General features: G+C 30.7%; 2 protein-coding genes across 7 annotated transcripts in view; both read left to right on the top strand.

Annotated features, from left to right (window-relative positions):
* Window positions 1–3,905: 3,905 nt before the first annotated feature.
* On the top strand, window positions 3,906–15,425 carry LOC143064333 (semaphorin-5A-like). Of its 4 annotated transcripts, XM_076237093.1 has the most exons (8): window positions 3,907–3,985; window positions 5,544–5,651; window positions 7,257–7,601; window positions 8,988–9,164; window positions 10,428–10,604; window positions 13,040–13,180; window positions 13,904–14,042; window positions 14,861–15,321. In XM_076237093.1, exons 3-7 carry the CDS (start codon window positions 7,280–7,282, stop codon window positions 14,035–14,037), a joined length of 951 nt encoding a protein of 316 aa, XP_076093208.1. In that variant the 5' UTR covers window positions 3,907–3,985; window positions 5,544–5,651; window positions 7,257–7,279; the 3' UTR covers window positions 14,038–14,042; window positions 14,861–15,321. The 4 variants fall into 4 exon arrangements, with proteins under 4 accessions (XP_076093209.1, XP_076093208.1, XP_076093207.1 ...); XM_076237094.1 differs by lacking the exon at window positions 5,544–5,651 and having other exon boundaries at window positions 3,906–3,985; window positions 14,861–15,339; XM_076237092.1 differs by lacking the exon at window positions 3,907–3,985 and having other exon boundaries at window positions 5,461–5,651.
* Window positions 15,426–22,349: 6,924 nt separating this feature from the next.
* Window positions 22,350–26,799, top strand: part of LOC143064334 (neuroendocrine convertase 2-like) — a 28,671-nt gene continuing 24,221 nt past the window's right edge. For all 3 annotated transcript variants that reach the window (XM_076237099.1, XM_076237098.1, XM_076237097.1), the window contains exons 1-5: window positions 22,350–22,406; window positions 23,374–23,392; window positions 24,282–24,347; window positions 25,231–25,350; window positions 26,487–26,542. In XM_076237099.1, the coding sequence (XP_076093214.1) occupies window positions 22,369–22,406; window positions 23,374–23,392; window positions 24,282–24,347; window positions 25,231–25,350; window positions 26,487–26,542 (299 nt within the window). In that variant the 5' untranslated portion in view covers window positions 22,350–22,368. The remainder of the gene's footprint in view (window positions 22,407–23,373; window positions 23,393–24,281; window positions 24,348–25,230; window positions 25,351–26,486; window positions 26,543–26,799) is intronic.

Below are 26,799 nucleotides of genomic sequence, written 5' to 3'. Positions count from 1 at the left end.
TCAGACTGAACAGTCTACGTTATTTCTCCTTAATGCTGTGTGCTGAGGGAATAATCAGAATACGACCACTTTTCCAGTCTTATTTCTCATAAATAAATTTCCAATCATATGCCCATTGTTAGATTTTTAATGGTTTAATAAATTTATTGACAGATTTCTTTTTTTTTTGTATACATTAATCATGCTGCAATTGCATTCACTTGTAATGTGTGTATTGTGAATAGTAACTTAGGTATGCATAACTCTTGTACTCTTTCCTTTAAACCTTAACTGCTGAGCGTATTTTACTAAAAAAATATATATGAAATTTGGTGTTACAATATTTAGGCATCCTGTTAACGGGGAGTTGAAAGGGTGAGATATTAACTACATTACTTAGTATATCATGTTCACATGAGGACTGATGACTCTTGATTTGTAGTTCCTCAGAAAACTGTGATGGATTTGAATCTTACAGACATACATACAGAGGTTTGTCCTACTTTAAACTCATCGCAGTTCATGATATCTGCAGAAAATATTTGTCTTTGAAATTAAAGAATTTTAGTCTGCGTTGACATAAATTATCATTGATATAGTCATAATTATAAATAAACTTTAGAGATTGGAAATACAAAAGGCTTTTCTACCTCATAAGTATATTACCTTAGATGTATTTGGCAAAACTTCTAAAATTTTTTGGTAATCAATGCTCTTCAACTTCGTAATTTGACCTTTTTAAACATTTTTTTATTCGAGCGTCACTTATCAATCTTTTGTAGATAATCGGGAATATAAAGTGAAATAACAGAAATACCGAACTCCAAGGAAAATTCAAAAGGGAATGGTTTTTTTATCAAATGGGGAAACGAAAATTTCAAAAAATATCAACGAATGTCAAACAACTGTGATATTTCTGACTTGTAGAAAATGGTGCATAAGTTTTGGTTTTATAGGTAGCTTAACCTATCACTAGTATAACAGTCACATATAATTCTTTTATATTGATAGCACTGTGTAAGCTATACAAACAGCAACAATAGGTTAAAAATTTATGAAATGGGGTATAGGAGGAAGAATTGCGTTATGAACTTAAACACTTTTCGAATAATGTAAAATATTATTAAAATAAAATGGTATCCTACTTTATCAAAAAAAAAGATTTAAAAATTCAGGGTAATCACTGATGAAACTTGGTACCAACTGACAGAATGGTTTCAAATTATATCCAGGAAATGGCTCAGTCTTTGTGTAGGAAATTGTAGCCCTGCTACTATTTGACGAAGTTCTAGATATTTTTTTCAGGATCTGATATCTAATGAACACTTGATTAATATTTTTGTTTTAGACTCATTAATAGCTCCGTTTTTTTGGCTATCTAACAATCTTGTACTCAGTGTCACTGATGAGTCTTATGTAGACGAAACGGGCGCCTGGCGTATCAAATCATAAGCCTGGTACCGTTGATAACTATATGCTTCCCTGGGTTGATGCCACTGCTGGTGGACGTCCCCGAGGGTATTACCTGCCAAGTAGTCAGCACTTTGGTGTTGACATGAATATCAATTATATTGAACAGCAGTATACTACTGTTGCCCTTATGTATGGTAATTTTTATAATTTTATAAGTGTAAATTATTCGAAATACTAAGGATATTTTTATCGCAGGTAAGATTACTTTAGTCGTATTTGGCACAGCTTTTTTGGAATTTTGGGTTCCCAATGTTCTTCAACTTTTGCATGTTTTGCTTTCTAATGATTTTGTACTGAGCGTGATTTTGTACTGAGCGTCACTAATGAGTCTTATGAAGTCGAAACGCGCGTATGGCGTATCAAATTATACCCTGGTACCTTTGATAATTAATTGCGAAAGAAATGGTTCAAAAAGTTCTCTTAAAATAACATTCCCATTTACTAAATATTTGCAATTATATCATATCACATCTTCAAATTAATATTTCTATCAACTACACTTGTTCCGTGTGATTGTTGCCATGACGAGTATAAATGCTTCAAAAATATGATACATTGTTATACTCTTAATCCTTCAATAAAGAAAATATTTCTGTTTTTTTTAAGTTTTGCAATTTAGATAAGACAATAGGGAAGTATATATGGATAGCTGCAGAATATTATACTTTACTATTTTAAAAAATGTATGTTTATTTATTTATCCCTTTAAGTACATAAGTTGATAGAATGACTACTACTTCGGATAGAAATAGAGATGTCTTGTCCTCCTGTAGAAAGTTTTCTTAATTATTTACATAAAAAAGAGGGACGAAAGATACCAGAGGGAGAGTCAAACTCATAGATAGAAAATAAACTGACAACGCCATGGATAAAAATAAAAAGACGAACAGACAAATAAAAGTACAGAAGACACAACATAGAAAACTAAAAACTAAGTAACACGAACCCCACCAAAAACTGGGGTGATCTCAGGTGCTCCAGAAAGGTAAGCAGATCCTGCTCCACAAATGGCACCCGTCGTGTTGCTTATGTTATTACAAATCCGGTAAATAGTCTAATTCGGTAGGTCACATTCGTGAAAAGTATCTATGCAAAATCTTCTACATTCTCTCACTATTTTTAAAGCGGATAACACACATGGCAGCTATCGGCTGACAATCTTTTATTCTGATTCGTTACTTTTCAAAAATTTCTTTGAAAAACTTAAACACTACATTTTGAAACCTAACAGCATAAAGTATTAGTAGACCCTGAACAATCGAGTTCAATATAAGTCCAATATACACCTCTCTTGGGATCACATTTCGTCTTCTTTCTGAACCTGCATTAACAGTACGAATCATTATCATTTATGTAAAGACCCCGTTTGTACTATAAAATCAGTTTTTAAAGGGTGCCTACATAAAACAAAGGCATATTATTATGATAGAACGTCCGGAAATGTTATATTTTTATAAATGCCTTTTCAGAAATTAGGCGAATTGCAATAAACTTCTCTTTTCTAAACACTTGAAGATAATTATGGAAGGAATACTGAAATATGCTGCGCATGGAAGCCAAATTCATAATATATAAGTAATATGATCATGCAATATATGTATATTGTCGGAAATGTTATATTATTTATATGTACAAGCTTTAGAAAAAGGACGATAAGCCAGGCTTGTCAAGATTTTCTCCTGTTTTGTAAAGAGTTCATTTTTTTTTTTTTTGTATTTCCGACAATGTACATATGTATAATAAACCAGGCACTTTAAGGTTAAGTTGTTTAAATGCAAACAGTAGTCTCTGAATTTTTCAAGAAATTGATCAAGTTTAAACGTGGATCACGGAGAAAACCTCACAACGAAATTGCATCCAGAAAGAAATTCCACATTTCCGCTTGCTAGATTAATAAAGGACGACATCTAGCAGTTTCTGACATGTCAGCTCCAGACCTCAATTAAACAGATTGAAAGATGACGTCTTCATCATATGAATATTGAGCACAATCCTTCCCGTTAATTGTTGAGTATCATACCATCATACAATACATCCCAACAACTGGTTTTAGAAAAAAAATGTGTTTGTTTCCGATGCAAAGACCCTAGAAGTGGATCAATATTAAAGCAAATATATGCCATCTTTCATGACTCGACAACAGTATCGTACTAACTATGTCCCTTCTTAATAAAATTGTTTAAAGGTTTTGTTTGCTTTTGGGTTTTTTTAGATTAAAACAGTTTTCTGGAAAATCATTAAGTTAGAAGAATCTATTAACTCTGAAATTTATTTATCTCGAAAATAACCACATAGTTATTGTGTTAAATTCATTGTTTCATAACTTTACCCATCTACATCATACTAGTACCTTAAAATCACCAAACTGACAATACAATATGAAATTATATTGACTTCCCTTTAAGAGGCTTGCTAATTTAATTAACTTGAAGTATTTTCAGCTTATACACGTGGGTTTATTCCCGGAACTCTTATAATGGACTGATCTGAAATCATGTACTGTTATGTGTGTGACTACTGTGTCAGCTGACAAGTAAGTACGTTATAACATTGACTAATCTACTTTACGTTAAATATCAATTATCATCAATTATAGTAAATAATATCAGTTTTTTTTTTCTTAACTTAAACATCATTCTATACAATATTGGGAAATCGGTAGTATTATTCTCTCCTAGACGACAATACTTAAATATCTGAATTAACAACTATTTATAATTACAATATTGTCAAAAAAGTAATGTGTTGTAATAGTATTTTATTAATCTGTTTTAGAAATAAAAGTCTATCGGTATCATGACTAACTTCGAATTAAGCTTGTTTTTTTAATCCATTGCAACCATTATTTAACATAAAAATTTGATAGTCTTTTTAAAAAATTCTCAAACAAAATATTAAATGTGTTTTAAAATTTATACAGCTCAATTATGTATTCCAACTATTTGTGAATAAATAAATAAAAAAAAAAAAAAAAAAAAAAAGAGATAATACCTTAGATCTAACTGGAAAGCTCAAAAATGAACTTCCATCACATGCTATGAGTTAAAATAAGTTCATCATAAATGCTGAGAAGTGTAATACTGAAGTTTTCTCTGTAAGAATATGATGTATTTCTCATAAATATATAAGTACATCGTTTCCGACCGGAATTCCACATATTATTGTATGGTTTCTATGAAACGTAAATGTTACTTTACTTTAACAGAACAATTTAATATATGAACACTATTCTCTTACATATCAAAACAAGAATTGAATCTGACATTGAATTTTACCCATACAATAATTTGGAGTAGGATTGATTCTATATTAAGGGGGATCGCGGGTATAAATCATCAACAAAAAAATAAGGATTTCGCTATATTCGTCTTTTAAAATTTTATTTATTTTTGAGAACTTTAACTGGTCAATGATAAAGCTATGAAAAATCAAGAAATAACATTTTCCCGCCAAAATTCCAATGGCTAATATCTCGAAAACAAGCACATTGACCCTATATTTTTTTGGGATTTTTGATTCAACAATTAATCCCCTATCAATATACACTAGTGTTAAGGAAAGTTATTTATCTTAACCTGAGTAGCGAACTTAAGCACATACTTAATAAATGAATAATTGAACCACTAAATAAACTCATCATAGATACCAGGATCAAAATTTTGTATTTAACGCACTTTAAAACTAAAAACATTATGTTTGTAAAGTTCAAGTTTTTGAATGAGGTCATATCAATTTAGTAAATGAAGTGTTCTTTGCCCTAAGATTCTTAATAATATATACATTAAAGTGTTCGTAGTAACACATTAATTATTTTAAATCTTATCATTATATTTTCTATCAGGACAATTCTAACTATTTGTATATTTTTTTTTAAACTTTCGGTTTCAAGTTATTTAATTGATAAATATATGTAGTAATGGTTTCTGCTGTAATTAGCGGGCAAGGTTTCTTTTTCCCTTCATTGTGTATACATAGATTCCAGGAGATGATATGATTGAATATATGATTATCTGTTTCTTGTTTTCTAAGTATTAGTTATTAATATCAGCTGTTCGTCAAACTAGTTTTAACGCCATGATACACATTGTTAGATGATACTAAGAAGGTGTTCTAAATGAAACAGGACAGAAAACAGTAAGAAAAAGGTAAAAGACGAAACCAAAGATAACAAAGAATTTCTTACCGGTCTTATAGTTTGGGTAAGTTGCAGTCGGTGAAAATTGCCCTTTCTAATTGCTATGCTGTACAATGTACTCAGTCACTTTCACTTTTATCGCCTCAAACTCAATGAATAAGTTTTATTTTACTTTAAGTTTGTTTCTAATCATTTTTCTTTAGATAATATATTAATAATAAAGTTATTATATTCAGTTATTAATTTAAAAGTATTTGGCACAACATTTTGGAATTTTGGGTCCTCAATGCTCTTCAACTTTATACTTGTTTGGCTTTATAACTATTTTGATCTGAACGTCACTGATGAGTCTTGTGTAGACGAAACGCGCGTCTGGCGTATTAAAATTATAATCCTGGTACCTTTGATAACTATGAATCTTGATATATTTCCTATTCCAATAGAATTCTGTCATGTTGATTGACAATTCAATCGTTATTCGTTGTTCCAAAGAGTATAATATTATAAAGTCATTAATGTTTGAATAATCGTGTTGTCTTTACATTATACAGTTATGATAAATGTTTAAATCATGCTTTCCGAACATCATAATGTACAACATGTTCAGAATATCTGATTTTTTTTCAACTATTTTTTAGGAAAATAACACATTATATAGTTCTGGGATATTTCCTCTTCATGATAAGTCATCATTATAAGAGGTTTTCTTTCATATATATCCTTATATCATAATTAATGTCACAATATTTTTTTGATTCAATTATTTTTTTTAAACGAGCGATAACGATTAAGGAGGACCGAAAGGTACCAGAGTTATATTCAAACTCAACAATTGAAAATATACTGACAACACCATGGCTTTGATAATGTACATTGAACACCTGTTTTGGATCTAAATATGTTAACAGTTTGAGAGTGTTAAAAACAAATTATAAGTTCAACCTTGCATGAAGATGATGCGTAACCGAAGCGGAAGTTACCAAAGGGATATCAAAGATCATAAGTCAAAAACAAACTGACACAAATCACAATCAAATTAAAGACAAAAAACAGGCTACAAAGTAATACATGGAAAACTTTTGACCAAGGAACACGCAAATGCAACTTACAATGTAAATACACATTTTAATAAATTGATTTTCCCAACAAAATGTATCATTTGAATAATGAAAGTGACATTGAACTGGCTAAATATAAAAGTGACAGTTATAACACTGTATACCATTTTTGTGCCCTGTAAACTTTTGTCGACAATATCGTGAACAAGCGACACACTATACCAAAGCCGAACTCAAAAAACGTTTGAGCACTTACAATATAGAGAGACCTTCATGAAAATTGCTTTGATTATTGATATATAAGATATTGATATCAAAACTACATGTGTATTTGCTTAAAAAAGTCCTGGACTCAGAAAAATAATGTTTAGCTCCCATCTTGATGAGTAATCATAGTTCGTCTTCATACTATATTGTATTCTTTGATACTTATTTTTACTGTTTCTCCATTCTAATCTAGCTGTTGTAGTTTTATTCTTATACCAATCACGATGGCAAACGTCAATATCAATATCCCTTACCTTTCAGACATATAATCCTCCCTTTTATGTCTCTTTTGCTAATATAATAGTTATAAACTAAACAAAATCATAGTGTTTTACTTTTTGCAGATTGCAACTGATAAGAAACCATAATGTCAAACCCTCAACACAAATTCTTTAACAACATCAGTTACAAATCAGATAAAACCGATTCAATCTATGAGGAGGTACCTTCAGAAAAACATTCAACAGAGTACGATGAAATAAAATTAGTGTATAAGAAAGATCATTCCAATGATGTCAACATTAAACTACCAAATATTTCACCAAGGCGAGCAGATATTCCTAGTCGTCGAAAGATTCAAATATCATCATGGTTGTTAGCTCTTATCGGTGTTTGTTCTTTGATTGCAGTAGGTCTTACAGGTGTTGTTACTTTCTTCTCAACAAATAAAATATTACCAGAAACACAGTGTAAGTATAAAAAGTTAGATGCGGTAATTGAACATGATCTGCCGACACATAATTTGAAATCCGACAAGATATAAATTCATTAATTCGATGCCAGTGGCACAGGCACTTGTTTCTGTCAATATGGGGTTTACTATCCATATCCGTACGAAAAATCACAAGGTAGCTAACGGAAAGTTCATTGTGTTCGCTTCAACCAATATTTTATTACTTTCCCTTGCCCCTCTCACGAATAAACATACACCAGTCAGTCGGTAATTGATTTATCTTTACACTAAAACAACTTTCGCGTACTTTGAGAATACCCCTCAAACAGAATAACACACTTGAGAATTATTGACCTTTTTCCAAACCATTGAATTTGTACTTCCAAAGCTTCCGGTTTACATAGGAAGTAAATAAGACTGTGCAATCCCATTGGACACATTTTTCTGGTTTCTGGTCACTAGTATAAATAAACAGGTAACCAGATGAATTTGAACAATCAGTTTGCACTGTTATATTAACTTCCTAAGTTAACCGGAAGTTTTGGAAGTACAAATTCAATGGTCTGGAAAAAGGTCAATAATTCTCGTCTGAATTGTGTTATTCTGTTTGAGGGGTATTATCAAGGTACGTGAAAGCTGTTTTAATGTAAAGATAAATCAATTACCGACAGACTGTTGTATGTTTATTCGTGAGAGGCGCAGGGAAAGTAATAAAATATTGGTTGAAGCGAACACATTGAAAATTTCCGTTATCTACCTTGTGATTTTTCGTACGGGTATGGATAGTAATTCCCATACTGACAGAAATAAGAGCCTGTGGCCAGTGGGCATAATATCATTTTCGTGTATCTTAGAGATAACAAAAAAATAGCAAAGGTGTCCAATATTAAAAAAGTCCGTTTTCGGCGAAAAACAAATATGTAAACAGATTTTTTTTTAATTAGTGTACGTTTTCAAATTCAGGAAAATAACTACAATTTATTTTTGAAGAAGTGCATATATATAATTTTTAAATATGCATATTATTTGATAGTCAAATTACATGTATGTTTTATCAGATTGCGCTATTATTTTGATTGGCTGACAATCTTGTCAGATACAGCTATGACTGCACTTGCTACCCAAGACAATGTTAAAACAAACAAAAACTCGTTAACTTCATGGTTGTAACATAAACATGTATTTATAAGAATTGAATGCTTCTTTTGATTATTTGAATAGGTTGTAAAAGCGTTGATTGTGTGAACAGATTAAGAATGTAGTGCTTCCGCGCTGTATACACTTTGTGTTTTGTTCAATGCTTTTACACCCCAGACAAGATATAAAAAGAAGTATCAACTTCAAAATAAAGTCTGTATAGTGCAGAAAGGTTTTCTGTATACTACATTTTCTTAATTCTTAGTTCTAGGTGCAGATCAAGCAGGTTGTTCCTGGTCATTTTGGAGCTCCTGGTCAAAATGCAGTATTACTTGTGGCAACGGAACACAAGTCAGAATAAGGCAACAAATGAATACTACAATGTTATGTAGTTACAATGAAACATTTGACAGTAAGATATGTTCCAGAAGCGCATGTGCAGGTATATTTGTATTCAACATAAAATATTTAACCACCTCTAAATAGTCCAAAGTTTTATTTTTGGAGTCGGTTGAATTTAAGGGAAAAGAGGGCGTTGGGACATCCATTTTGAAGGAACAGTTTGGTTGATTATTATGATATCATATGAGTTCTTTTGACAGTCAATTTCTCTTCCCCTTATGAAAATATCGAAATGTCAATTTTTCTCTTATGCACTAACTTTTCTTCCGTTTCAAAATTGTACTATTATGCGTTTTATTGAATTGTTTTACACACCGAAATCAATTAAACCCAGCTCTTAATAAAAGTATGTATCAATCAATCAATGTAAATAATCATGACAAACCTTTACACGGATGATCAGTACATACGATGAGGTAATGTAATTATATATAAATATCATACAGTAATTAGAGAAAGGTTCTGATTTAAGTATTCCTTAGTTAAGTGAAGACTTAAGTAAGTTGATGCATACGACTTACTTTTTACTTAACTAAAGGAATTCTAAGTGAAATCTAAGTCTAAGGAACACTTAAGTTAAGAAGTTTTATGCATACGGGCCCTGAAACACAGTGTAAGTATAAAAGATAATATGCGGTGAACGAACATGATCTGCAGACACATAATTTAGAATTCGAGAAGATATAAATTCATTAATCCGATGCCACTGGGTGCGAAATATGTTTTAGTTACATTTTCGTGTAACTTAGATATAAAAGGAGCAATGGTTTTCAATATAAAAATGGTCCCGTTTCGACGACTAACGAATCTCTAAACTTCTTTTTAAATTTTTGAAAGTGGTGTAAGTTTTAAAAATCAGAAAATAAATACAATTTAGGTATGAATATAGAATCGCTAGTATACATATTATTAAATAGTCAAGTAACATGTATGTTTTATCAGATTGCGTTCTTTTTATTGGCTGACAACCTTGTGAGGCACTCTAGCATCAAGTTTTATTTCCGTATAATATAATATAGGTATGACTGCACTTGCCACCAAAGAAAAAAACGAAAAGCTTTGTATAACTCTTTTATTTAATGGTTGTGACATAAACGTGTAATTTTCATAATTGAATGATTCTTTTGATCATTTGAAAAGGCTGTTAAAGCGTTGATTTAGAATAATGGTGCGTGCACGCTTTATACACATTTTGTTTCGTTCAATACTTTTACACCCCACAAAAGATATAAAAAGAAGCTATCAACTTCGAAATCAAATCTATATAGTGCAGAAAAGTTTTCTACATTTTCTTAATTTCTAGTTCAAGATGCAGATAAGACAGGTTGTTCCTGGTCATTTTGGAGCTCTTGGTCAAAATGCAGTATTACTTGTGGCAACGGAACTCAAGTCAGAATAAGGCAACAAATGAATACTACAATTTTATGTAGTTACAATGAAACATTTGACAGTAAGACATGTTCCAGAAGCGCATGTGCAGGTAAATTCATGTTCAACATAAAACATTTAACCACCTTTAAATAGTCCAAATTTTATCTTTTAATAGAAAGTAATGTAAAAAAAAAGCATTGATATACTAACTTGTATTCCGCACAAGTGTTATGTAATGAATTAAACCATTGTTGATGCCGCAGCGTTTACGGTTAAATAATGAAATAAGTTTTACTTAAGTTGGTACTGATTTTTTTGGAGATGTTGTTCACCTAGCCACGAGCTTCTTTAAAAGGTTAACAATTCCATACGGTAATTCAATCTTTTAACATTGATTTTTATTTTTATAAATATTGAATTTTTTTATTAGTAAATTAAAGTAATACTTTATATTATTTTTATACAAAAAATGCACTTTTTCTTTGACATTGAGGCCATACGATCCATGATTGAACAGAAGTTGACACTTTTCGACGTTTCAATTTGATGAATTGCATTTAATTTTTTTATGACAATTTCTGCTGACTCTTTTTGCTGGTGTCTTGACCTTTCAATACACACCAACTGACATTTATAAACAAAACACGAGTTTATTGAGTATTGACTTTTTTCAATTTAACCTTCATAGCTTTAGACTCTATACTAAACTTTTGATTTTTTACAAAATATTCATTATAATTTCTTAACGGACAAGTTTAGAAATGAAGGGTATACGCCATTTAGTGGAAAAGTACTGACTACTTGGCTTATGTGTGGTATTACAATATTCTTTAATACATTCTTACGCAAAAAGTATATAGAATCAAACGCCGTTCAAATGTGTATTATTTTGATGTAGCTGAATATTTTTCATAAAGGCATAATAATAAGTATTAAATTTTACAATATTCAGATTGCTACTTTTTTTCTATACATTTTAATAAGAAACGGAAATTCTTGTTACGGTATATTGAAGTTTTGACGGGTTTTGTGTTTTGGTTTAATTAATTTATGCTGTGACTCTCTACCAAATATAAAACAACTTGTCAAACAAAATGTTTATTATAAAATCTTAAATGTAGCTTTTGCATCACATGCAATTCTTATCAATTTTTTGATTTTGTTTCAAGTTATTGAATTTCTTCTTCTTTATACATAACATCCATAGACACGTTTCATATGCTTGTTCATGAAGAGTACATGGTTCTTCACTCATTTTTTCAATCATCATAATTATGAAGTTTACATTATCCATTAAAACTATTTAATTAATGCAAATGTTTTTATTTGGAAAACACGAACGAACATTTTTAACCTTTGTCACGTTTTCTTAAATTTAAAAAAAGGAAAATGCATATGTTTTTTGTGAAAGAATATCTATTTTCAGCTTTCCTTTTGCAAAATAAATTCAACTTAGAAAAAAACAATGATAATATGTTATAGTATCTTTCATATCACTGTGCAGGGTTTAATTTTAGTAACTGTTAATCGCTAGAATCGTTAACAACAAAAGAGAAACGAAAGATACTAGAGGGACAGTCAAACTCATAAATCGAAAATAAACAGACAACGTCATGTTCAAAAATGAAAAAGACAAACAGACAAACAATAGTACACATGACACAACATAGAAAACTAAAGAAGAAGCAACACGAACGCCACAAAAAACTAGGGGTGATCTCAGGTGCTCCGGAAGGGTAACCAGATCCTGCTCCACATGTGGCACCCGTCGTGTTGCTTATGTAATAACAAATCCGGTAAATAGTCCAATTCGGTAGATCACATTCATGAAAGGGAAGGGGATTGAAATTACGACGTAAGGAACATATCCGATATCATTTGTGAAACGGTTATTCCATAACGGTCAACCAACTCGTGATGGCGTCCGTAAAATTTACGAAGGGATGATTTCAACTTCACCATTTGGAACTCTTGGTTTAATAGCTTCTTTGTGAGCAGCAACCCTCTATCAAGAAAATCATGGTAGGAAATGCAAGCACGGGAATATCGTATCAATTGGGAGATAAACCCCGTATGCAGGTGCTGCTGGAATGTTGCTACTTAAAAATGGAAAGTTCACAATTGGAAAGCTGAAGTCATCTCTTGTGTCGTAAAGTTTTGTTTCCAACCGACCCTCATTGTCAATTTCTAGATGTAAGTCAAGATATGAGGCCGACTTAAGCTGTGTTGAACAGTGTTCAAGCAACAGTGATTGTTTTTGACAAAGAAAACGTTGTTATAACGGGTGTGTCATACATGTGAGATTTATGTACACGCAAAAAGTCATCCTTGTAGTTTTGGTAAAAGAGCAGGCTAGTGCTACTTCAAGACAGCACTCGCACCGCAAAGTTGAACCGGGTTAATATAAGTTGCAATAATTTTTATCCCAATTCACCATAAATAAATATGTTGAAACTAAACTAATGGGAATATCCATTTTTCTTAAATTAAAAAAATAAAACGATAATGAAGGTGTGAATTAGTATCTATTTTATTTCTATGCAGCGACCAATGTTAGTCAATGTCAATTTGAAGCTTTGTTAACATCAAGATGTGTTGAACAGTGTTCGAGAGACAATGATTGTAGTGGTAATACGAAATGTTGTTATAACGGATGTGGTCATACATGTGAGATATCTACAACAAGTAAGTGCCAGCAACATTTAATATGCACGTATAAAAGGAGAGTGTCTTTTGTCAGGTTTTTTTTAAGTAGGTTGAAATTGTAGGTAGTGCACAACTAAAAGAAACCAAATTTTAAAAACTTTGAAAACTTTTATCTTCAATTCACTGCTAGTAAAATATTTAATTCTCATCCGTTCGTATGAAAGTGAAATTCTTCCTACATGCTTTATACACAACTTCCAGAGAATGTTTACTGGTGCTTGTAAAGAAAGAACACAAGGTCTTTAGCTCATTTTAATCACAATGATGATTTATTTTACATTATCTATTTGAGATATTTCAATAATTAAAATGTTTTTATTTGAATTATATCAATTAACATTTTAAACCCTACAAAAAATTGTCCATTTGTCTGTAATTTAAAAAAGGAAAAAAGCATATAGGGTTCGTTGATTTACTTTTATTATCTGCATAGATTTATAGGAAATATTCAACTGAGAAAAAAACAATAATTTTGTGTGATAGCAGTTATCATATTTCAAAAAAAGTAAAAACACAAAAATACTGAACTCCGAGGAAAATACCTCTAATACTTATTCTCGCTGTGAATTTCGTTCATGGGTTAAAACTGAAACAACTTCCCAAACCCCTTTATGATAAAACTACTATCTAGCTTGTATCTTAAATACACTTCTAGCTAAATATATACTATTTTTAACCAGTATTAATCATATCGTTATTCAGGGATCAGTTCTGTTGGATGTCCTTTGCCAGCATCGTTAACCAGTAGATGTATTGAACAGTGTTCTAGCAATAGTGATTGTTTAGGACAAAGAAAATGTTGTAATAACGGGTGTGGTCATACATGTGAAACCTAGAACATGTAAGTCCAAGAAACATTAAATATACACGTTTAAAAGACCATCATCTGTTAGTTTGTTTTGAGAAGTTGCGATCTTAGTTAATACACAAATACATACAGAGTATTAGAAACTAGAAATTAACCTACATTTACCAATTATATCATACAATACGTGGAATTACAGTTTGCTGCAACGTTACTGGCCTAGTGATACTTAAAATGACTAGATTTCCAGGCATGTGTTTCTGGAATAAGATTCATTGGGTGCATTTGTTTTGTAATTTAAACGTTTAAAGGCCTCTTGTATTAACATGTCAGGCCATTAACAAATAAGGGCATCAGTCTTTAATAACAATTTTAAGAGAGTAGCAACCTTAGTTTAGTTAAGGCGTAATTCCATAAGTCATTTACACTTATCATAGTGACAGAGCGAAATGTTTTTATATCAGGTGTACTAATGAATTGTTATATCGAGACCATTGAGACCATTCACGTAACAGAAACATCACAGAAACATCATTTACACACGTACACATAGAAGACTGAATTCTTATTATTCGTTTTGATATTTAACTCTCATTTCTCTTGTCATAAATCATTATCATCACATTGTTCCCTTCATTGATATTTCTAAAAGTGAGATCAATAGCATAGTTTTGATATTTAAACATGTTTTAAAATATAGAACTTAAGGGTTCGATAGGATTTGAAATGTAGTTAATAATAACACGGTTGTACTATTGTATACGTATTGATGCAATATAGGAATATTTCGTCCGTATTGAAATGATACACAAGTGATAATGAATTGCTGTATTATTTAAACATTTCTTTTTCAGGATGTGAACATATATTGGAAAATTGCAACATGCACGGCATATATAATTTATGAAATGAACTATCCGCCTAGGTAGTGTGGATTGTGTAAATAGCAGATTTTTTCAATTGAACATTGAACATGTGTGATCAATTTAATAAAATACATTTAAGTGAATTCCTTTAAATGAATCATGGTAAGAAAAGTGCCTGCTTTGAAGCGTGGATGTCATTTCTAAGTGTGTTTTTTTTATCTATAGTATATCTTTGCAGACAATATAGGTCCATAGAATTACCATTCAATATCTAAACATTGCACATTGGATGATAGCAATGACACAATTTAAAGAAAATAATGACACAACAAAGGTTATGAGATAGTCTAAATTTAGGCAGTGCGTTAAAAATTAATACTGCTTTTAAATAGAGATAAAAAGTTATAATCCATCAACAACAAAAGAGGAAAATAATCTTGAAAGGTACAAATACAACGAAAAAGTTAAAAAAAATATTACAGTATCAAATTGTCTATACTTTTACAAAAAAATAACCATAAACATAACTGGTTTGTTTGCAGATTAAACTGCGTCTTTGCATACACGCCTGGCCATGAAATGAAATTGCATACTTTACGATTTTCTTGTATGCAAAACCAAAAATCAAAGATAAAAAGTCTTTAATTGTTAGCACTGTAAATGCAACATTTGCATGGACATAGCTGGTAAAATTTGTTCAAGCTTTATTTCCGTAAACACTCGATGAACTAGTACAACTGTACGATATATTGTTAGGGACATTTTATTTTCTTAATTTCTCCTTTCCATTTTGACATTTCTCGCTTGAATGAATAAAACAAACACTCGGAAGTGGCAGAATGTGCATCTTATCTATGTCAAACTTGGTTTCATTGATTATCCCCCAATGAAAGTTAAACACCCCTTTAACTTTAGGTCAAAAAGGTCAAAATTCATACTCAGATTAATAATTACTTAACTTAAATTGGGGCAAAAGTTTTGGTTTCTGGGCGCCTAGGTATCACAGGTATTCTGTTTACCAAACTTGATGTTTTTCTCCAAAATGGCCCAAAATACTCCAATTAATTTTGGTCAACACTGATTGTCATACCAGCATTGAATTAATGAACTGAAATTTTGGCCCAAAAAATTCAAGTGACACAAATTGTTAGCTGAAATTACAGTCGTCAGGGGTTACACAAACTACGTAAAAGATATATATTCAAGAAAAAAATCAAATATTGATGATTTTCTAGACGGCTCTTTGTTGAGGTTCTTTTTTTGTTGTCTGTGTGTTTCTTTTTGACTGCTGTTTTGAGTTTAATTTGCTAGTATTTTCATTCGGGGCGCATTTGTGGCAGCATGTTTTGTGTTTTCTTGTATTGCTTGTTGCTTTTGTTTTTATATTGATGACATAATTGAATTGTCCGTTATCTTCAAAAATGGATCGATTAGAGTTTGTTTTTTTTTTTAAATTTGAAAGATGTATTTTGTTAAAAATCGTGGATAGAGTTAAAGATATTTTTTATTGTGTCGTATGGTCGAGGTTTCATTTACGTCTAGTAAAAAGTCTTAGTTAATGCCGATATGCATTAGTAAAACACGATCTACGAATATTCATATATGACATAACAATTTGATTACTCCTAATAAGAAGTATTGCTCTTTGATTTTCATGCCCAACATACGATAGTAGAGGGGCATTGTGTTTTCTGGTCTGTGCGTCCGTTCTTTCGTTCGTTCGTCCGTTTGTCCGTTCTTTCGTTCGTTCATCCGTCCGTCTGTCCCGCTTCGGGTTAAAGTTTTTAGTCAAGGTAGGTTTTGGAAACGTTGAAGTCCAATCAACATTAAACTTAGTACACATGTTCCCTATGATATGATCTTTCTAATATCAATGCCAAATTAGAGTTCTAACCTAAATGTTATGGTCCACTGAACATAGAAAATGATAGTGCGAGTTGGGCATCCGTGTACTATGGACACATTATTGTTGCTATTTATTTGAAGTTTTGGCATATTATAAAACGCAAATGTCGACTCCAGGAAATATCTTAATGAACTTTTCGATGAAAAGTCAATTGTTCAGCTCCCAGTCACTTAGTACATGGAATCTTCTAGTTTTTAAGATATATTTTGATGTTGAAAATTTCTTAATCTTATGATGACTATAAGATTGTATGAATCGGAGCAAATACACCAATTAAATGAAAAATAAGAAACAAAATTAATCATTCAGAAAAAAAAAAGAAAAAATAATTTGCCGGATACACATGTGGTTTTACTTGCAGACAAAAAAGTCGACATGATAAATGCAAGTAATGACACAAAAGAGAGGACAAGATGACAAATACACATATATTCACTCAATTCATTTATGTCAAAGATGAAGAAATTATTTTAGAAACTTTTTCGCCATTTAGGTTTTGGAGAATGATGAGCTTTGGTAACCTGAATAGGACGTTTAATTACATTTAAAAATGTCAATATATGATTTTTATACTCATATAGTGCGGACCGTTGATGGGACTAAACGAATATATACTCATGTGGTCATGACCAAACGCATATAGCGCAAATACTCATAGGCATGGAACATATAAATCTATTCCATTTCATGTCAATACTGATCAACATCTGATTGGTTGAAATCATTCCTCATTAACCGCGCGTAACGTCGCACGATGTCGTCCCTACATTACAGAGGGGAATGTATGAAGATTTGTTCAATGCCACATGGATAGTCTTAACCAATCGAATATTGATTAAACTATCAATATATGAATAACAGTGGCATTATACTTCATGTTCCTCTCAGAGTATCATATTCCCCTTACATCTTTGGGACGACCTTGTGTGATGTTACGCTCGGTAAATGTTCTATCGTTTGAGCTCTTTTTATATAGAGATATGGCTGTATTGTCTCCACAATTATTTTAGATCTAGAAAAAAAAAGAAAATCAAATTTCGATCAACACTGATTATCATTGTTCATGTTTAGTTATAAACATATGTAAATAACTGTCGTATGTTCGGCAAAAAAAGGTAAAGGCAGTGCAATAAAACATTCAATTCCCTTGACATAGGAAGATTTGAAGATTTGTTCACCATCAAAAAGGCAATGCCATCGTGAAAGATGGGTTTTCTTGGGCGAACAAATCTTCATGATATTCCCCGCGGAACGGGAAATAGTGTATGATAGAGTATGAGAGCCCTATGATTTTACTCTATGTTTGAGTTTCAAAAGTTTAAACGAAACTTGAGGTACTTATCTGAATGGTCATAATATGAAGTAAGAACACTTCATAAATAAATCTATTTCAAATTTCGTAGTAGTGTCCTTCCTGTCGTAATGCCTTATATGAAGGAGGAACACTTCATAACACCGTTATGAGATAATTCTTGATATCTGACGTTCTAAATATGACATGTTATGTAAACTGATTCTATTTTGAGTAACATAGGCACTTTATCGGACACTTTTATCACCTAACTACCTGTTTTTATTTAAATTGTATACATGAAAAATGTTCATTCCATTATATTTGTGAAAAAGCTAATTATGTCCCCAAATGCTGAAAATATAAAGTATCTACGAAATTACTAACTGCAAAAGTATATGTAATGATAAATTATTTCAATAAACAAACCTATGTTTGTTTGCTTTTTAGCTTTTATCAAAATAGGACCATAGACGAAATGGAAAACCATCAAAAGTAGGGTGTGCTATTAGGTGTTCTGGATATTTGTTCAGACTTATGTCTTGATACAAATCATGCACTTGTTATATATTTCATTTCATACCTGTATTTATTTTACATAAAAGTAAATTCACAAAAATACTGAGCTCCGAGGGAAAACTCAAACGGAAAGTCAATGGCAAAATCAAAAGATCAAATACATCAAAAATGTAAAATAACTGTCATATTCCCGACTTCGTACAGGCATTTTCTTATTTAGAAAACCTGGATTTATTGCAAGATAAGCCTATCACTTGTATGACAGTCGCATCAAATTTTATTATATTGACAACGATGCGTGAACAAAACAAACAGACATAATCGGTACAAATGTCAATAATACAGCAGTCAACTTTGTGCTATAATCCTAATCATTATTCATTTTACATAAAATACAGTTCTTGGTGTTTTTCGAAGGAGAACATTTGAAACTCAAATTAACAGAGTTATACAAAGACAAGTAAAAGGTATGACTGACAGAACAATTATATGGGTTATGCAAAGACGACACAATAATGCACTTGTATATGTTACCTTGTAATGTCACTTTGATGTCATAAAAATTTCATAATCGACACATTTCAAACTAACACCTGAGTTAAAAAAAACCTCATGTTCCAGAAATTTGTTATTTACAAACTGTGGCATTGTGACATACATTTGCATAATTTTGAAATGGCCTCATAATAATGCCTTATTAACCTTTAATTGAGTGCTGCATCAAATAAATATAGATTTAAACCCTGAAGAAAATATGCTACACAAAAAAAATTGAATACTGATACCTGACACTAACATCCAGTAAACATTAAAATTATATCTATGTTAATATTCAGGAATAACTCCAGTTTGATTTTCGAACGTAAAGGTTGCCTTTGAATTCTTTCCATCTATTTATTAACTATTAAAATTAATGTTCGGAAAATGTCTATCTAGAAAAACTACATCTTTTCCGTTTTTCAAACTAGTATTAAAGTTGCTTCATTATATAAAACATACTCATTCAATTAAAAAATTGAATTATCATAAAAACTTGAAACCAACAGAATTGAAAATATTTACATAATACAGTAATGAAGTATACGGATAACTGTATATTAATGACAATTTTTATAATCGTAAATAAATGACAATTTTTATAACTGTAAAGAAATGACAATTTTCGGACAATTTTTGGCAATTTACAAAAAAAAATGTAATTTTGATTTGATGACTTCAACGTCGTAAAAGAATATAAAATTGTGTATGCCCTTCTACATTAGATTAATCTTACTGAACTGTGTTATTAATAATTCATATGCAAAATCGTTTACAATCTCTCGTCAGTTTTTTTAACGAATCAAAAAAACATGTCTGGTTTGGGCCGAAAAATTATTGATTTTGGCTGGTTTCTTTTACAAATGTCCTCTGTAACTACAAAGCGATATTTCGAAGCATTACAGCATCGAGTATTGGTAGAACACATTTAATTAAATCCAAGTTGATCCTTTGGCATTTGTGGGATATAATTTCAATAAACACTTTACAGAAAACAATTGTTACTCATTTTCCCTCAACGTCCATTTCCATTGTAAAATTAATTTGACATAAAAATAATGATGACCACGATTTGTGGTCATTTGCATAAAATCCCCGTTTTTACTTGGAATCAGTTTTCTAAAGTGTATCTACTTCAAACATGGGCATACATTATAAAACGGAAATGATTTCTCCTACCTACTTCCTTTACTCTTAATTATAGCGTGATCAACAGCAAAACTTTTCCCTCTTAATTCTTGTTAAGTTAACAATGAAGGGGTGATGAAATATCCTGAACATATATGTATAATTCATATCATATGTTAGGTGCATAATATTGTATTTATAACAAGTTTTCTTTTACTTGAATATCATTAAACAATATGGCAGATACAGTCAGCATTGGTGTTGTTTTTTAATTAAAATAATTTCTTCAAACATTTTTGTTTATAAAATATCATTCGATAACAAAAAAAGTAACTAGATATCTTTTTAGTGCTACCGCTGGTAAATGTGGTTGAAAATCGTCGTAATTTTTTTCTTTGGGGATAAAAAGGCTAAGATACAAGATATAAATCCCATGGGTTAAAAAAAATATCCTCATCATATTTGCAATCTTTTGGTTTTTTTTGTACTCATATTCGAATTCGTATTATATACGCTGTTTGTTTTCAATTTTTGCAAAATGTGAAATATATTATTGTAGTTGTCACCAGTGTCTTGTTGATGAATTACTTCGGGATTACGGAATTTATCAGGTTACTTCAATTAGGAGGAATGCTTAGATGCGAAAATACCCATCACGTGGGCACAGAAAGAACGCTTATCGTTTAAAAAAGAAACAGAATACCAAAAATAACTTCAAAGTAAGAGATGACAATTAGAAAAAAAAAAGCTTGCAGTTAAAAACAAAATGTGTTTTCATGAAACATATTGATACAGATACTTTTTATGTATTTACTTCAAATTCATTATAAATATCGACGAAATATCGACGTGTAGAAATATATATGAAAATGACTATACAAGGATCTTGTCTATAAAGGGCCGCTAAGTGAACTTACTTTGGCATGATTTATGCAAGTTTCATCTTATTGTTGTAAACAATTATTGATGCGTGTAATTTCGATGTTTCGCTGATTATTATTTTGTATAAGAGGGTTTGAAATAAAAACAGTTTAAACATTAAATTTGTATCGCAAAAAATCAGAATACTTCAACGAAGTTACAAAAAACTAAATTTCACTAACTTTTCTGCACATTATGTTTTAATTTATTATTTTATGATTTTTAAGAGCTGTCTTTGATCTGAAACATACACATGTATCCTTAAGTCATGAAATTGAAATACAATATGCAAAAGTATCAATTTCTCTTAAGAAAACTTGATAACTAACATACTTAGTTTTAAGAATTTACAAAGTATACACGTATGCCTATTCTCCGAACACTTAACTGGACTGATATAAAGTAAGTAACACAAACATTTGTGCTTAAAGTGTCTTCTGACAAGTAAGTACGTTAATCATTGACTTATCGACTTCGTTTTTTAAATATTAATGATTGTCAATTGTTGTCATCAACATTTTTTTTTGTGTACAAATTAGTAACCATTTTAAACTCGATATTCCTGTACTTGCTGTATTTTGTCAAAAATATGCCAAATAATCGTTTATATCCGTTATTATATTAGATGAAAATCTTATTCTTATGTTTTCTTTGATATACAATTGTAGTTTGATATTACTAACATCAACTTGATAGTTTAACTAAACTAGAATTGAATCTGACATCATATTTTACTCATATTCAAAGAAGGATTGGTACTATTATAAACTGGAATATATACCTTGGTATAAAGAAAGGCAATAAAAGTATACTGATGTTAAATAGCCATCTATTCAACTGAAACAATCTTGGTCACAAACCAAAACGGAGGGACACTCATCAACTATAGGAGGAACAAACTGAACAATAAAAACACTAAATTGGTACAAAAATAAACGTCAACATACATTAACAAAGGCTATTTGATAGCATCTCTTTCTATTCTAAGATTCGACGCTCTTTTTTATAACTATCAGCCTTACTTGTGTATGCATTTCAGTGTCTTGTGCACTAATGTTTGATTGCTTTTAGGGGGGATTTTTGTGTTACTCTTTTTTCAGTATTTTTAAATATGACTTTACAACCAATAAGTTTATTCATATACCGTTAAACATACACGCCCATTGTTTGTAGATGTTGGTAATTCTTTCAACGATGAAGTACAAACAGTTCTTTGGAGTTGTTTTGATTTGGTAAGTTACTTAAATGTTTTTAGCATGACAATCGCTCCAGCCAGTTATCGTAATAAGGAAAAGAGCTTGATGGCTTAACATTAAGTACATCTTACGGGTATTCAGTCTAGAAATTATGCATTAGAGGCGCTCGATCTATAACAGTTTAAAAGGCTTAATCAATGACAATGACCATTTCAAACCTAAGACTTCGTAAAAGAAGTGCCAAATCTTTTTTCTTCAGCGATATATGTCTGCTGGTATAAAACCCTTAATGTTTCAAATCTTTTAACATTTTATAAAAAAAAAATGTTTTTATAGAAATTGACGTTACAATGAGATTTCATGTCACATCAGAAGTCATGACACTTTGACATATGATACCCTGAGGGATTAAGCCGTCATTGCCATGGTTGAAAAAAATTAGATGTACTTGGTTTATTATTTAAAACATCAGACCCACGTGCAGTCAGTATATGCACTCTAACCAAATACTTACAACAATTATTTTACGATATATTCTATTTACTTGTCAATTGCTTCTTAAATATTTTTCATTATGTTTGTAAAAAACCCTTATGATTCGTATGAGGGTGTGGGAATAAAGACACTACAACGGCTTAAACAAAACAACAAAAAAAGACAATTGTGACTGAAGGAGTCACCTCCTTACGCTCAGATAAATGCATATTTCAAGAAAAAAAATTTAAAAAGTTAAATACGACGAAATTATCTCAAACTTAATTTCGCAAACCAATAAGAAAAACTGATTCCCGAGAAGAATCATTGCTTTTTTCAGTATTTTTTTTTAACTTCGACATAACTTCGACAAATACGCGATATCTAGATACTTTCGAGGCGTTATTACTTTTTAAAGCTTCATATATCTATATCTATTACTCTGTTCATGCTTCAATCAATGCAAGAATATTTTTCTTCCTAATATTATGGTTTTGATATAAATATTATACATTCAATTTTTTTTCAGGGTCTCAAATTTTCTGTTGGTAAGAAATATTATTATGTAACGCATAAAATAAAAGAAATACAAAGTCTCCTCATGCTACATGTTTTGAACCATAAAACAAGAAAAGCATTAAAAACAAATGGTATACAAGTATATTTATGTATACACGATGGTAGATCTTCGAGATCAGCTGTTTCGTCAAAATCTCAATCTTTACGATGGACAAACTAGAGTTGATCTGCAAGCTATTCTATCTTCTTGCAACTATACAGCAAGCACTGTGCTACAATCGTAAACAAAGCCGACTAGAAAATACATTACTATACAAGCGAAAGCATTATTTACCAACTACCAAGTTTGCGGAGTGGTTAAGGGCGCCGTGCAATGTGCAAGAGGTATTGCCACTTTGTCAAAAGAACGATAAAGAAGACCAAAAAATATGCCATTTTGATACTTTATCAATTTGCATTCTCATTTTTCAGTTCTTATTTGTTGATTAAGTTTTAAATACAAAGTCAAAAATGTTTGAATTGGCCAAAAAGAACAATTTAACAGAAGCGCTTTCCTCGGGGAACAGGGAACTTAGAATACTCAAGCCTAACGTGAAATCGGTCTTTTAGCAAGAAAGTAGTTTTACGAACTTTCATATAAGGAAAACGCTTGAATAGATATAACAAGATGTTGTATGAGGGCCAATGAGACAACTCTCCATCCAAGTCACAATTCATAAAAGTAAACCATTATAGGTGAAAGTACGGTCTTCAACACAAAGCCTTGGTTAACACCGAACAGCAAGCTAAAAAGTAATTGTTTTTTTTTATAAAAAAGATTGCACACCATGTATATATTATCTGTTTTTTTTAATATCTAATCCATATACTACCATTATACTAATAAACGTACTATAGATAAAATATTTTCTTTTCAAGTTTACAGAATGTGACCATTGCCCCATAAGAATTGAAGATCCAGAATGGAACGCAATGTGGTATCTTGTAAGTGAACATATCAAACAATATCTATTTGACAGTTGTATAATTTGACATTGCAACCTTGAACTTAATCCACATTGATAAGTTTTAATAAATAATTTTGAATCTTTGATCTAGCTTTTAGCAAGAATAATTCTACTTGAATTTCATACCATTCCAAAGATGAAATAACAGATTTTTAAATCGAAAATTATTTAAATAAAATTTAATGGCATTGTATTGCTAAATGTCGTATTTCTTAAAAGTTTCAGGTAGATTCATGCATGTATACCGTAATCTTGGATTGTGCAATCCCAATACAAAAACGGTATAGTTATTTGCCCAAATCTGCATTTAGAGAGAGATTTGCAAACTCTTTAAGTAAAAAAATATATACTTGACTAGATAGGGAAATTTTAAATTTTTACTTGTAGCAAGAAAACAAGTTTGGTGACATTTTTTTCTTTTTATTTCCTTAAAACATATTTTAAAACTTATCTTCTCACAATTCCTTTCAAAATTTTATCTCATAGATTTTTTTTATGCACACAAATGTGTTTTTTCGTGAAAACTTTAACAAAATTTAGGCAATTCTAACGACTCATAGCTTGGAAAATAGCGCGGTGACCCATACTTTTTATTATATTTTTAAATGCATAGTAAAATCTTCTTTTTGACAAAGTTTAAGAAATTTCTATCTCAAGAAGTATATACCTATGATCTACCTTAATATTTTAACGTATATGCATCACAACCAGTCCTTAAACTTAACAAGTCAGTGGTTTTACTTTTGATAAAACTGTGACATATTTCCTGATTGTAATTTTTCAATTTAAATTTAGAAAATTCAGGTGTCTCGATTAAAAAACGATATTTTTTCTTATATCTGTTTATCATTATCTTTTAGAACAGACCAAACGGATATGACATGAATGTTTTGCCAGCCTGGAGAATTTGTGTGAATGGTACTGGAGTGACAGTTGGTGTGGTTGACACAGGTGTCCAGGACCACATAGACATCAACATTGTGAGTACATATACCCCTTTTGTTTTGTTTGAATAAAAAAAAACTGCAGTTGTTAATTTGTCTTTATTGATATTACTTTTACTGTTAGTTCTGGGTGGGTTTTTTTTGTGAAATCCATTTGACGTGACTCTGTATTTATGTATCCCGTTATAACTTTAACGAAAAAGTTATTCTATATTATTAAAATTACATTTACTGTCAAGTCTGTTTATTGGGATATCCATTTGACGTTACTCTGTACTTATGTATCCCGTAATACTTTGGACGACAAAATTAATTTATATCTAACTGTGTGACGTCAAACACGCGATTCTACTCCAGTACTTGAAATCTTTCAATGCTTTATGAGTGAATTTACAAATAAATTATAATAAAAAAGCAAAATGAAGATGTTAAATTTGATGGATGCTTTGTGTGCTTCTTTGTTACATTTGTTTGTTTTATAGTGATTAAGATGATAACACAATGTTGACTGCTGTACCCCTATTTTTGCGATTTTTTACTTATAGTGTCTGTTTGTTTTGTTCACGCATCTTGTAAATACAATGGATTTGGATGCGACTGTCATACAAATGAGAGTTTTAGCTAGATATAAAACAGGTTTTATCCACAATTTTCTATATAAGAAAATGCATGTTCTTCATAAGAAAATGCCAGTACCAAGTCAGAAATATTACCGTTGTTATCCATTCGTTTGATGTGTTTAAGCATTTGATATTGCCATTTGATTAGGGACTTTCCCTTTTGAATTACCTCGGAGTTCAGTATTTTTGTGATTTTATTTTTTAGATTAATGCATACTTTTAACGCATTAGTATAGCATAAAATTATTATATCAATTAAAATGCTTATATTCCATTAATGTTAAGGACGACTACAAATAAACAAATAGTGCAATACATATGTTCTTGCAAAGATAATCGATTGAAATTGCAAAAAGGAGATTACATTATCACTAATAGAAACCAAGACATTTGGAATAGAGGCAATGCATTTGTCTTGAAACATGCAATGCAATGAAAATGTTTAGTCTTAAGAACACACGTTTTAAATTATAAATTTGTTATATCGCCGTACTTAACAAAATCTAGATTTTTTTCTCACTGTTAAAAATAGTAATTCATTTTTTGTTTCAGGAAAGGACGTTGGATTCTGGATATACACGCATAAGTAGACCGATATATCAAAATTGGTAAGTCAACTCTCGCCGATATAACTGAACTTTCCTCTCAGTTTTGTCATGTATTAGATGATAACAAATATAGAGATATTTAAAAAAAAAAAAAAAAAAAAAAAAAAAAAAAAAAAAAGGAGCTTCGCGATAAATATAACGATGTATAATTGAAGTAAGACGATGAACATTGCCGTGACAACAGTTTTCCATTTTTATCATGATGTACACTTAGTTCAGTGCATTCAACATCAATTAACATATAGCATAAATGTTTG

Source organism: Mytilus galloprovincialis, chromosome 2 (assembly GCF_965363235.1).
Source record: "Mytilus galloprovincialis chromosome 2, xbMytGall1.hap1.1, whole genome shotgun sequence".
In the NCBI taxonomy this organism is placed as follows: Eukaryota; Metazoa; Mollusca; class Bivalvia; order Mytilida; family Mytilidae; genus Mytilus; species Mytilus galloprovincialis.
This window is presented reverse-complemented; position numbering and strand designations above follow the sequence as displayed.

Excerpts from the sequence above, each read along its gene's own strand:
- LOC143064333 (XM_076237094.1), top strand. The coding sequence starts at position 7,280 with ATGTCAAACCCTCAACACAAATTCTTTAACAACATCAGTTACAAATCA. Across the intron at positions 9,165-10,427 it reads TTCCAGAAGCGCATGTGCAG|TTCAAGATGCAGATAAGACA; the intron begins GTATATTTGTAT and ends CTTAATTTCTAG. Across the intron at positions 10,605-13,039 it reads TTCCAGAAGCGCATGTGCAG|CGACCAATGTTAGTCAATGT; the intron begins GTAAATTCATGT and ends ATTTCTATGCAG.